This window comes from Fundulus heteroclitus, chromosome 21 (genome assembly GCF_011125445.2).
Source record: "Fundulus heteroclitus isolate FHET01 chromosome 21, MU-UCD_Fhet_4.1, whole genome shotgun sequence".
NCBI lineage: Eukaryota > Metazoa > Chordata > Actinopteri > Cyprinodontiformes > Fundulidae > Fundulus > Fundulus heteroclitus.
The window spans coordinates 18,753,672-18,766,941 of NC_046381.1; the positions used below are offsets into that span (position 1 = coordinate 18,753,672).

The 13,270-nt window shown below is 42.2% G+C and overlaps 1 protein-coding gene across 1 annotated transcript; it reads left to right on the top strand.

The window, feature by feature from the left end:
* The first annotated feature begins 1,078 nt into the window (after window positions 1-1,078).
* Window positions 1,079-13,195, top strand: hgd (homogentisate 1,2-dioxygenase). The gene is made up of 14 exons (XM_012863031.3): window positions 1,079-1,221; window positions 3,832-3,903; window positions 4,252-4,340; window positions 5,373-5,478; window positions 5,619-5,678; window positions 5,775-5,866; window positions 5,967-6,001; window positions 6,082-6,161; window positions 6,457-6,556; window positions 9,338-9,462; window positions 11,332-11,436; window positions 11,528-11,654; window positions 12,031-12,212; window positions 12,968-13,195. The coding sequence occupies exons 1-14, from the start codon at window positions 1,207-1,209 to the stop codon at window positions 13,109-13,111; spliced, it is 1,332 nt and encodes a 443-aa protein (XP_012718485.2). The 5' UTR covers window positions 1,079-1,206; the 3' UTR covers window positions 13,112-13,195.
* The last annotated feature ends 75 nt before the right edge of the window (window positions 13,196-13,270 follow it).

Here is a 13,270-nt window from a genome sequence, read left to right on the forward strand (position 1 = left end):
GTTGGCTGCATAGTGGTGCAGTTGGTAGCCCAGGTAGGTCCTGGGTTCAAATCTCAGCCTAGGGGCTTTCTGCATGTTCTCTCTATGCCTCTGTGGGTCCTCCAGCTTCCTCCCATAGTCCAAAAACTTGACTGTTATGCTGATTGGTCGCTAAATTCCCCTTAGGTGTGTGTAGATGGTTGTTTGTCTTGTGAGCAACAAAACAGATCTTTGGCCTTCATTGAAGCATGATGTTGAGAGCGCAATACTGGAAGAAACCTTTATATATATATATATATATATATATATATATATATATATATATATATATATATATATATATATATATATAAGAGAAAATTGGAAGAAACCTGTTGGAAGCGGCAAAAGACTTGAGACTGGGGGGTTGAGGCTCACCTTTCAGCAGCATATCACTAAACAGACAGACAAAGCAAAATGAAACTCCATTCAGAACAAAGCTTATTGACTCTGAATTTAAAAGCACAGGACATTAGGCTTTGTTGTATAAAAAAACAAAAAACAGGCATTAGTTACTTCTTAGTTCACTATTATACACTACTTTGTATTGGTCAATAAAATAAAATCCCAACAAATATATATTGAATATTGTGCTTGAAAGTGAGTGAAAGGTTAAAAAGTTCAAGGGGTGCAAATACTTTTACAATGCACTGTTAAAGCGCCGATGTAGATTTAGGGCATGAACGTTGCTGCACAAATCCACAAGGTGTTTACTTAAACTACATGTTTGCTTTACAGGACGTGAGGATGCACATGACACCTTTGTTTGCATAAGCAGTGGATGAGAGGTCATCGCTAGTGTTTATTTTTTTTTTAAAAGGCTTTTCTGCACAAATCTGGCATTTTATTTTATTTTTTTTACTTTCTAAGAAATCTTTCTACTAGTAGCTGTTTCTTTCATGTAGGTTTTCACTTTTAGCTTGGCCAACACGCAGACATTTTAACCCATCCAACCCATCCTCTTTTTTGTTTTGGGCCCCCAGCCCAGTTGCGTCACGGAGCCAGTCAGGGCGTAATTAAAACCATATTGTGAAAGAGTATAAATCCAGCCCAGTGGGTGTAGCTCTGTCCAGTTACCAGCATGTGCTAGTCCTGAGGTGGATTTTGGTCCAAGGGGGTAAGACACAGAGAGCTGGAGATTAAGCTATAACACTCAGCGACTACAACTTTAAAACAAAAGTCAGTACAATGGCAGGACTAAAGGTAAGTGGATATTCATTTGACAAAAAAAAAAAAAAAAAAACCTACCTGTTTTATTTAGAAAAGCCCTTTTCTGTGCCAGTTTGCACAAACATACAGCTGTGAATTATTGCTTTGTTCAAGGAAAATTAAGAAATAGGACACTCCGGCTGCACTAAAATTCAAACATTTACGTGTCATCACTGCTGTGACAGCAGCCGACTGAAGGGAGGCGTTTCCTCCAGCCAATCAGAGAGCTGCATTCAGCAGCTGCCCAGATGTGGTCTGAGAGACGCCTCAACAATCTGACAGTTTTTTTTTTTTACACGTTGCTAAAGCTACTATTTACAAGTTTTAGATGCATTTGTGAAGAAGTTTCAAACTTACTGCATCATCTACCAGCTGCTGGGCAGAAGTGTAAATTAAAAGCTGCTTTGTCTGTTTTAATTTATAAAACACCGTGAATAATGAGGCGGACACCAGTTACGCGATAGTCTCAGTTAATTCAGAATCTCCAAAGGTTAATGTGTAAGGCATAACTGAATGGACGCAGTGTGACAAAAATGCTTAATTATTTACTGTTTAGTTATCAAGTAAATGTGAACTAAACTATTTTTTCATATTTGGAGTTAACATAATCTGCTAGAGTGTTTATTTTTAACTTTAAGGCAAAAGGAAAGTTTTAGATAAAAGCAAACCTACTTTATAAAACAGCATCGGTGCTCCTGAAGCACACACCAGGCTTCAGGCTGTGAACGCGCACATATGGAAACCATCCATGTCCGTGAGAGGGGCTTTTGCAGAACAACAGTGACTCAGCAAAAAGCAGTTCCCAACTGTGCCATGTTAGGGGTTTCTAATCCAAGAAGATGCTGGTCAGGCCTGGAGTCAGAGTTGTTGTTTTTAGGGGAAATGTATGGAAGCATCTAGGTCCAAACGTCACTGAGAGCATCTTTTAGACATAAAAGATTTACTGATTTCCAGCAGGTATAAAGCAAAGGGGAAAAATCTTTTCTGTTGCATTGCATATAATTAAGTGTCCATCTTTAAGCAAAGGGAGATCCTTGATGAAACATTTAAACCAAAGACATGCCAGGTCTGCCTTGAAAATTAGATTGTTAATCTCAGTGGTGACTTTCCAGGTTAAATAAAGGTTTAGTAAAAAAAAGAAAAAAAAAAAGAAATCACAGAGAGGGAAAAAGGACGCTCTTATTCCGACCTTGGAGTAGATTGTGAAAGGTGGTCTGCATCTCCTGAACATGCCTTTGCTTTGAGTTTGTAGCCCTTTATCCATCAGCTTTTCCTACAAGCTGTAACTCCAGATTTAAACACAACTCACTGTTAGACAAGCCCAAAAAAGATCCAACCCATCCTGGGTCAGTGCTTCTGTGCTTCTATGTCTCTGTCTCCTCTAACTCCCAGTCAGTCGAGGCAGATGGCCGTTCACACTGAGCCTGGTTCTGCTGGAGGTTTTCCTCCCTGTTAAAGGGGAGTTTTCCTCTCCACTGTCGCTTCATGCTTGCTCAGTATGAGGGATTGCTGCAAAGCCATGGACAATGCAGACAACTCTCCCTGTGGCTCTACGCTCTTTCAGGAGGAGCGAACGCTGCTTGTCAAGACTTGATGCAATCAGCTGGGTTTCCTTAGATAGGAAACCTTTTAACCAATCTGTATGATTTGATTGAATTTGACTTTGTAAAGTGCCTTGAGATGACATGTGTTGTGAATCGGTGCTATATAAATAAAATTTAATTGAATAATCAACGTGTCAAAGTGTTCTTGGCAGCACTGTTTTATTCACCTAAACAACAGATGTCTATTTTAAACAGAAAACAAGATGCCAGCAGCCTCAGGTCCTCAGCACTAGGAAGTTCACATTAGGAGCCTTCTGCTTTGTCAGCATCCCCTTTTTTGGCAACCAAAAGCTCTCTTTGAAGTTCCATTTTAGACAATGTTGGACTCATCTCTTCTGGATGGAGGTCCATCTTTGGCTCAAGTAGAAGAATGTAACCCTGTTAGATATTTGTTCATTTTAGGATGGACTGGAGCTTTGTTTGCTGTAACGCTAGCTTTACAGCCAAAAAGCTCCAAATTTATAGGTCCTTTTACGTTCCGACCCTCCTGTATGGTTGTGTGATTTGGGTCTCGATTGCTTTGAAGAGGGGCTGAGCGTGCTACTCAGAGAGCCACCGCTCTTCCAGATTGAATGGAATGAGTTTAGAGGAAGCACAAGTCTAATCTGGATCCTTCCAGGGCGCATCCCTTCGCAGGTTTCCAGGTGTGTCTCACTGAGAGGAGACCCTGAGTCAGATCCAGAACTCACTGGAGGGACTATATGTCTGGTTTGGCCTAGGAACGCCTTGCTTGTTGTTTGGCGGAGGGACGTCCGGGTTCTCCTCTTGCACCTGGTACCTCTACAACCCAATCTATGATAAGTAGAAAACAATAATACTGTATGTAATAATGCTGTGTATGCGTCTGTGTGTGGGATGGGTGTGATTTACTACAACTATAAGAAAAAAGAAAAACCCAAATAACAGGAATTTGGATTCTCACCAAGATATGCTGTACATAGTTATTATTTACCCCTTCAGTGTTTTTTCTTGAGCACTCCCTCTTCATCTTCTGTTTCAGTACATGAGTGGTTTTGGGAATGAGTTCTCCTCTGAAGACCCGCGTTGCCCTGGATCCTTACCCGAAGGACAGGTAGGCACAAACGTTCAGACCGCTCCTTTAATACAAAACCATCAAAAATAGCAGAAATCACAATTTTCTTTGCTTGAGCCAGTCATCGAGCTACTAAATGAAACAAGATGATGTCTTCCCACCAAATCAAATATCTAAGAAAAAATAAATCATCCGGTGCCCTTTCAGCAATTTGGGAGTAATGGTTTTTTTAAAATCCCAACAAAGCTGTTAAAATAATCATCGACGGAAAATCCTCCCAGGATGTTTGTTCTTTAGCTCCTATTTGGGGGGAGGTGTCATATAAAACTGTCAACCCAGTGACTGACATGTCCAACAACACCATGCTGTGGTATTGTGTCCGTACAGAACAGTCCTCAGGTCTGCCCGTACGGCCTGTATGCTGAGCAGCTGTCTGGCTCTGCCTTCACCTGTCCTCGTCCAGCCAACAAGCGGAGGTATTTTTTCAACTCTAACACTTTAAATACACCATAGCAAACACATAAAACACGGTTCTCTGCCATTATGGTGCCCCGGAGAAGCAACTGCACCCTTTTTGTTTCACAAACAAAGAGTATAAGAGAACCCAGAGTTGCGGTTTGTGTTTCCGTCCCGTTTTTGATCCGTTTATATCCGAGTATATTGTGGCTTTTTTAATGCTACATCCAATCTAAAGGGTGCTTCATGTGGGAAAAAAAAAATAAAGATTACAGAAGTGTAATGAGAGTTTCATGAAGCTCAAATTAGCCCAGCTCAATTTTGACCAATCTCAGTAAATCAGATTTTCCACTAGAGATGATTAAATTTAGTCAAGAGTCCTTAAAAAGAGTGAAATAGCCCTTTTAGTCACCCCAAAATAGGAATTAGCTTCAGGTTACGGCCATATTTGTAGTTCCTACACCATGGACTACACCAAAGCTTTTTCCCTGCTGCCATCAGACTGTTGAACTGCTGCTGAACTGCTGAACCAGAACCCATAAACTCTGCACAAGATTTACACAAAATCTGCACATTTTGCATCATTGCATCTCCATCTAGCATTACAAATGCTGCCGAACTCTTAGTTTTTTAATGCATTCTTGCACAATTGCCCTCTGCACAATCAATTCTGCACACACAAATGGTTTTTAAAAAAAATACTCACCTGTACACTGTGACTTCTCCTGCATTGTCTACATTTAAATTGTTTACTTTTAAATCACTGCTGCACCTTATACTGTAATTTAATTTTACTGCAATTTACAAGCTGTATGCAACGAAATTTCGTTCTGTACACACTCTGTGCATACAAAATGAGAAATAAAGTTGTCTAAGTCTAAGTGTCTAAGTCTCTAATGAACAACACAAGGCATTCTCACACCCCAATGACCGAACATGTAACTTTTTTTTTTTTTTGCCTCTGGTGACCACCTGGTCCTGCTGCTCTAGGCAGAGAGCCATCTTGCCCGTAACCCAAAAACTAGCACTAATTCTCCCATCTTTTTTTACAGCTGGTTGTACCGGATCCTCCCGTCTGTAAAACACAAGCCTTTCACTGCTGTGCCGTGTGGGGATCTGACCGCAAACTGGAATGAAGTGGAGCCAGATCCAAACCAGGCATGTCTATATGAAGCTGTACTTTGGATTCGCCTTAAGCATAACCTAAATCATCTATTTCTTCGAGGAACTAGATGGTCGAGTCATGAAAACAAGTCAAACTCCTCAAAACCATATCACATTTGAGGTTTCTCTCACAGCTGCGATGGCTTCCATTCACCATCCCCAAATCTACTGAGAAGAAAGTGGACTTTGTGGCTGTAAGTCTCCCTGATTTTTTTCAATGTATTTTCATTTTTTTTGACAAAAGGAACCTTTCTTCATCAATAAATCCTTTCTTTTTCTGTGTTATATAGGGACTTCATACAATCTGCGGAGCAGGAGATGCCAAAACCCGCAATGGGATCGGCATCCACGTGTACACTTGCAACACTTCCATGGTTAACAGGTTAATATGTGAATGCCTTTCACAAAACAGATCTATTTTGGCGTATAAACAGCAGACGGTGTTTGGTTCATATTTCAGAACTTTATTTTCTTTGTTTCAGGTGCTTCAACAACTCAGACGGAGACTTTCTGATTGGTGAGGGATAAAGCTTGCTGATATTGCATCAGTTTTTTTCTTCCTTCCCAGTTCTTCTGATCTTGTGTTTGCTTCTTCAGTGCCCCAGCAGGGCGACATCCTGATCACCACAGAGTTCGGGAAGATGATGGTCGAGCCCAACGAGATCTGTGTGGTCCAGGTGGGCTCCATGTCTCCGCTGTTTTTCCATCTGCTACTGTATCGGCCCCCCACTCTCCTCTTACCATATTTAGAAAGCTGTGGTTTGGCACTTTTCAAGAGTGACCTTAAAAGTAGATAATAGTGGAAAGAGGTTTCAGGCTTTGGACGTCAGGACTGTGACTGCGGCACATGTTTTTCTTTTTTTTTCCAAACGCAGGCGATTAGTCCCCCTCAGCACTGATACAGCCCACATTTGCTACATAACAGCACCGAATCTCCTCTAACTGCCACTTTTCTTGTTTTTATTTTTCCAGCAAGGGATGCGCTTCAGCGTGGATGTGTTTGGAGAAACCAGAGGCTACATCCTCGAGGTGTATGGCGCCCACTTTGAGCTGCCTGACCTGGGGCCTATAGGTTTGTGTTTGGATGATACTCCTAAGTGTGGATAAGGAAGGACGAAAACATGCTATATGTGTTCATTCTTCCTTTAAAACCACACACCAGCCACTTTTGCCTCGGTTTCCTGAAACACGCTATTGTTATCTAAATTGTTGACACTTATCTCTTGAAATCATGCTAACAGTTGCAGCTCAGGCAGTAGTTCAGTCTAAACTATCGCAAACTTGGCAATCGGTTAGTTGTATTTGCCTCCGGGTGCAAATGCATGCAAAAGCCTCTGTGTTTCCTGTACTTTGTACAGTAGATAACGTGAAAACACAGCAACATTCCAATTCTTTATGAACAAAATAGCAAAATAAATAAATAAATAAAAATAAATTGCCATCAACTAGCGAGAGCACTTTAAATTGGAAGCGGAAATCAAACCAATTTTACCAATTGGACGGCACTCAGTCTATTCCTATAACGTTCTAGGTTAGGGCGTACAGAGAAAGGGATACTGGACCATTCTTCTTTGTGCAATTTCTTTAATGCACTCTTCTCTCCACCTCAGCCTGCAAGTTTTTTGTTTTTTTTATAGGATTTAGGTCCAAGTGTTAAGTCTGATTCTGTGTCTGGTAAGTGATTTCTTTGTTGATTTAGCCACGTGCTTTGGGTGATTATTTTTGTTAGAAGCCTCAAAAAGGACTCGTTTTCAGTTTTCTGGTGGAGTTTAGAAGATTTAGGTTAGCTTGAACATGTCATGGTATTTCAACGAATGACACCATGAAACCTAACAAGCGTCCCGGGACTTTTGGGACCAAAATAGACCCCCACCATCATAGATCCTGGGCTATACTTAATGACCATGACCTTCATCATGACCATGAATGAAGGTCATACTGGCTGGTTCCAGTCAAAGACTTAATTCTTTGCGTGCTTCCGAAACATTTTTTTGCATGTAAATAGCATCTAAGGATTGTCATGGAGACTCAACAACCCTAGGATCCCTCTCTTTCCTATAGTTGGCAAACTGACTTATGACTTATGGTGACGGGTTCAACTTGAGACCTCAACAAGCACATTTGCTTTAAACTGAATTATTCCTCTGACTGTAGACAAGAGCAAGTTAAGAAAGCTGCTAAATCTCTTGCTGCCAATAACACACCTTCCTAAGGTCCAGTGAACCTATGGTACAACATTTGCACCACATTTCAATAACAACCCAGGTGATCCGCACATACAAAGAAACTCAATTAGGTGTAATAGAGGGAAATCAGACGTGGATTAGTGTTGGACACGCTTCCCAAAACGTTTGCCTCAATCCATTCGTTCTCCACATCCCCTACATCCTGGACGGGTCACCAGTCCATCCCTGGGAGCAAAGAGACACACAGGACAGACAACAATACATGTTCATACTAACACCTAAGGGCGAGCCAAACCCATTCAGAGAGACCCTACGGTGGGGTTCAAACATGGGACCTTCTTCTGTGTTGCTCAGGTGGGATTTTTGGCGCTTTCATCCAGGGTTCTCATTGATGCGCTCCAATCTGTGTTTTTTTCTGAACATTTCCAAAAGGATTTTGGTCAAGTGATGGACTGGTTCATCCTAGCACTTTGATTTTCCATCAACAAAAGCAGTCGAGAGGGTTTGCTTGGCCGTGTGTTTGGGATCAGCATCTCACGGAAAACAGTCTCCATCCAGAACTTCCCGCTGAACATTTCCCCATTCATCAGTCTTTTAGTTACATGCGGTTCCCAGCTCCACACTTGCAGGCATTTTTGGGGTCCTGTGTGGTTCCGTTTCTCCTCACGGCACGGTGGGGGCAACGGCCTCACCAGAGTAAAGTTTGAATCTCTTCTCAGCAGAACAAACTCTCTGGACTTGTCGTTGCGCTGTTCAAATGTCTGAGATGCGTCTTTAGCCTTAGCTGTCTAAGGTTAAAAATTTTTTTGCACCAGTGAGGTTGTTAAGCTATTGGGAATGCTCTTTACTTGAACTCATCATGAAAGGGTTCTTGTGCGCACATTGAAATGCGAAACCAATTTCTACTCATTCTCTCTGTCATTCCACTTTATTGGAATGACATTTGAAATATATATATAAATATTGAGATGCTAATTAATTGCTTTTTCCTAATGTTAATCATTAATTTATTTCATATAAACCCATTTTTTTTTTAGCAGCACAGCCGCTGTTTGGCCTATAGTGGTTAGAGCAGGACATTTGCAGAGGGTCTCAAGTTTGATCCCTATGGGTCCCTTGGCAAGGCCCTCAACCCCCAGATTGCTCCCCATAGGACTAAATGAACTGAACTTTTATAGCTTTTCTAGTCATACTGACCGCTCAATGCACTTTAAACTATAGCCACACTAACACACACACACCAATACACAACTTGGGGTTAAGTGGCTTGCCCAGGGGCACAACAACATGTGACAGTGGGAAGCTGGAATCAAACCCACAGCCTTCTAATAGCAAGACTACTACTCTACCCATTGAGCCACAGACAAGGGTGATGGATTGAAGGCAGAAAACACATTTTGTTGGAATTTACAATTGCAATGACAAAGATTTCTTCCTTTTTAATAAACTCTTGAAATTCCTGTATGACTCTCTGTCTTAGTGTGCCACCCCTCTTCAGGCCAGCAGTGGCCCCCATCTTGCCTCCCCTTTGGAAACCTTGTGGGGATGCCTCTGTTCGAACAATTTCTGAATAGACACGGACTTAATGTGCAAAACACTGGAATCCTCTTTTCTATGCTATGCACGTATGGCCTTGTCTGTTGCAATCGTGTGTGCGTGTTTTGCAGGAGCCAACGGTCTGGCGAACCCAAGAGATTTCCTGTGTCCAGTGGCTTGGTACGAGGACCGCCAAGTGCCCTCTGGTTACACCGTCATCAACAAGTACCAAGGAAAGCTGTTTTCCTGCCAGCAGGTGCTTATTGTCACATTTAATTCTGCGTGTGCTGCTGCACGAATCGCCACCCCCCCCCCCACACACACACACACACACTGTCTGATCACGGACGCGCGCTCCTGTTGGAACACTTTTGCCCTATTACCCTATTTAGGTTTGAGCTTGCCTCAGTAAACACCATCAAAGTGCCACTGTGACTAACAGGAAATGGTCCAAGCGAAGCATGTGATCCATTAGCTGCTCCTGCCGGCTGAATTGGCATCCCTGATGATTTAATATCCAAGCGTCGGCTGTTATCCTTTCACTTGGTTTCCGCCTCGACTCCCTTATGAGTCTTAATCACTCGTAATTAGTTAAGGCATTCTGGAGCTGCAGACGGCGTACCTGCGAGGCTTTGCTTAGCAGGGAAACCTTTTTTTTTTTTTTTTTGCGAGTAAAGCATTAATTTCACCGTATTTTCCTCAAGGTATGATCCTCCCCTCCCGGAATTCTTATTGGATTGACACATAACATCTGACAGGAATAGTTTTTCTTGTACATGGACGAGATGGGAGGGGATATTTCTTCATTTTTTAAGGGGGGAGGGGGGGTACGGATTTGGGGTTGTAACAGTAGAAACCATGTCAAAGCCCTCTGTAATTATCCATACAACAACAAAAAAAGAAGTAAACAAGAAGGCTGTCTTCTTTTTAGAAGCTAAACAAACCTTCTTGCCTCAAAATGTTTGGAGCTATCTCTTCTTGGGGATGATGTTCTGCAGGTGAGAGGTGACACTCTGCTCCCGTTTCCTTGAGACCGCGGAGAGAGGCTGGAAAAACCAAGATGTGGGGGACAGAGGGCCTCGCCGCGAGGGGAAGATGCAGCCACTCCGTCTGGTCCTGCTGTTCTGTTCACCCGCAGAGTGCTAAAATTGCTCAAATTAACTTATTATTTGCTTGACTGGGCCAATATGGTGGTGTTCTGCGTGCACATCTGTGTGTGTGTGTGTGTGTGTGTGTGTGTGTGTGTGTGTGTGTGTGTGGGAGTGCCTGTTCTCCTTCATCCCCCCCCCCCATTTTAATCGAATGTATGGGAGTTATTACAGATGAATGTCCGAGAAATTACCTGCATTAGGGTTTCCCAGAAGGCAATTTTGCATGATAACAGGTGACAATTGGATGGATCAAGTAATTTTCTGTATTTTCTTTTTGTTTTTAATATTTAATTAATTTTGCTTTATTTCTTATGAAGCTCTTTTAAGAGTGTCTTTCTACTCAAATACATTCTTTTTTTTTTTTTTACGATTATAAAAAGAGCCGGCTTTACGCGTGGAAACGTCCCCGAGCGCGCGTGCAGGAGCGCCGGGGTCAGCCTTTGAGGCAGCTCGAGTTGTAATGAACTATATTGATTTCAGAGCTTCTGTTGAATGTCTTTTTTTTTTTCGCAGCGACATTATCAGAACAGAGAAACTATATAAAATTGCTGCGGTTTTTAACAATCAAGATAAAGAAATATCTCTACACCCACGCTTGCTTGAAGCCCACCCTTCTCCTCCAATAACTGCACTGCTGTGAGCGTCGAAATGCTCAAAGTTTGGGAAAGTTTGATTGTGAAGCCAATTACCCCATAATACCTGGTGCCTCGTTTCACAAAGAACCGGGGAGGGGGATGAAAGGGAAGAGAGATTGAAAGAAGCAACACCCTCTTACAATTTTCATTATGGCCATTTTTTTTTTTTTGCCTCTCTTTATGTCAAGAAGTAGCTTCTTGGAATTTAAGATTACAAAGACATTATTCATTGTTCCCCTTTTCCCTGTGAAAAGCTCAATTTAAAGTCTTTTGTGTTTGTTGCTCAGGTAGACTGCTCTCATTTTTTTTTTTTTTTGTTGTGTGTGCTTTTGCACGTAGGATTTCTCTCCGTTCAATGTGGTCGCCTGGCATGGGAACTACACGCCATACAAATACAACTTGAAGAACTTCATGGTGATCAACTGCGTGGCCTTTGACCATGCGGTATGTAGTAGGCGTCTCGAACAGAGACCCTGGACTAAATGGATAAACCTGAAACATATACACAATCTTCTTTTTCTTTTTTTTTTTTAAGGATCCATCTATCTTCACCGTGCTGACCGCCAAATCCACAAAACCAGGGGTGGCCATTGCTGACTTTGTCATCTTCCCACCAAGATGGGGTGTAGCGGACAACACCTTCCGCCCACCGTACTACCACCGTAACTAAGATCTCCTCACCTCCCTGACTTGGTTTGACCGTTTGCAATATCTTACACTGCATTCGTGAATTATGCAGACCTATTTTTTATTTATTTTTTGCACTGAGGGGATATATTCTGCAAATGATTTCGAAAAGAAATGTCACAATCGTCTCTTTCCGGGATGCTTTGTGGATTCAAGCAACCCGGCTGTTCATTCGGTGTCAAAGACAGTACCTGGGAACAATCCAACCTGCTGAGTGACTCACTTCACCACAACCAGACTCTTTTGTCTGTTTTCTGCACAGGCTTTGAAGGCCATCTAGCGGAAAAAGCCCTGTTCTCTCTGCTCTCCGACAAAGAGCTGTGTTACAGCGCCTCCTACTTGTCATTTCAGGTAACTGCATGAGTGAGTTCATGGGCCTGATCACAGGCCACTATGAGGCCAAAGAGGAGGGTTTCCTGCCAGGGGGAGGCAGCCTGCACAGCATGATGACCCCCCACGGCCCGGACGCTGACTGCTTTGAGAAGAACACCACGGCTGAGCTGAAACCAGAGAGGGTGGCTGAAGAAACCATGGTAAAACCACACAAAGAGAGGAGTTCATGTGCGCTCAAGATGGCCATGACATATTCCTTTTAGTTTCATGGAGACGGAGTTAAACGGATCTATTTTTTCAGACAGGGATGATTACACAACCCACAACTTCAGGGCTTTTTAAGAGTTAGATTGGGTTGCATGGGTTTGAATTTAGTTTCCTCTCATCCAAATTGGTTAAAATATTCACAATCAACTCCTCCCTGCAAAAAGGGAACTAAATGTAAGTACATTTTTCTTGAAACGAGTGTATTTTTCCCTCATTTGAGCAGGCAGGTTTAAACGATCTGTCAATGGAATAAGATGTTTGCACTTAAACTACGAACAACTCATATCCATCATCTTATTTCAAGTGCAGTATATCTAATTATCTTAATTCACGGGTAAAAAGACTCATTCGATCGGCAGATTATCTCATTTACTTGCTTACATCAAGGACAAAAACACTCATTTCGAGAAAATTGTATTTCCTTTTAGTTGTCTTTTCGTTAAACCTCTGGTTAAATTCTGCCTGGATATTTGACCGGTTAGTGCCAATAATGGTAGAGCTCGATTGAAGTGGTTGGTTTCCTTAATCAGAGCAGGGTTGAGGTCAGGGCCATTGCAGGAGCTTAACGTTTACTGTAGCTCGGGGTATTCCTCCCTGAGAAATCGGTTTAAATAAACGAAACGCATCTTGTGCAAAGAAGTGAGTGCAATGACAGATCATCATATCCTGTGTTCTCTGGTTCTTTCAGGCATTCATGTTTGAGTCCTGCTTCAGTATGGCTGTGACCAAGTGGGGTCTGCAGACATGCCAGAGACTGGACAAGAGTTACTACCAGTGCTGGGAAACCCTGCGCAGCCACTTTAACCCCAACTGGAGGCCGAGCAAGCAGTAACAAGAGAAAAAAAAAAAAGCACCCTGGACAGAGGCTGGATCGATATACAGAAACAGATGACTTAAAAAATTAAAAATGGTTTATGCAAAAAAATCCTCAATTGCAGCACAGCACCTTGTTTTTAGCCCTGTAATTACATATCAAAATAAAATAATAAAA

Bases quoted from the DNA above. Each gene is read 5' to 3' on its own strand.
- hgd (XM_012863031.3), top strand. The intron at 3,904-4,251 runs GTAGGCACAAAC...GTGTCCGTACAG, and splicing joins GATCCTTACCCGAAGGACAG to AACAGTCCTCAGGTCTGCCC. The intron at 9,463-11,331 runs GTGCTTATTGTC...TTTTGCACGTAG, and splicing joins AGCTGTTTTCCTGCCAGCAG to GATTTCTCTCCGTTCAATGT.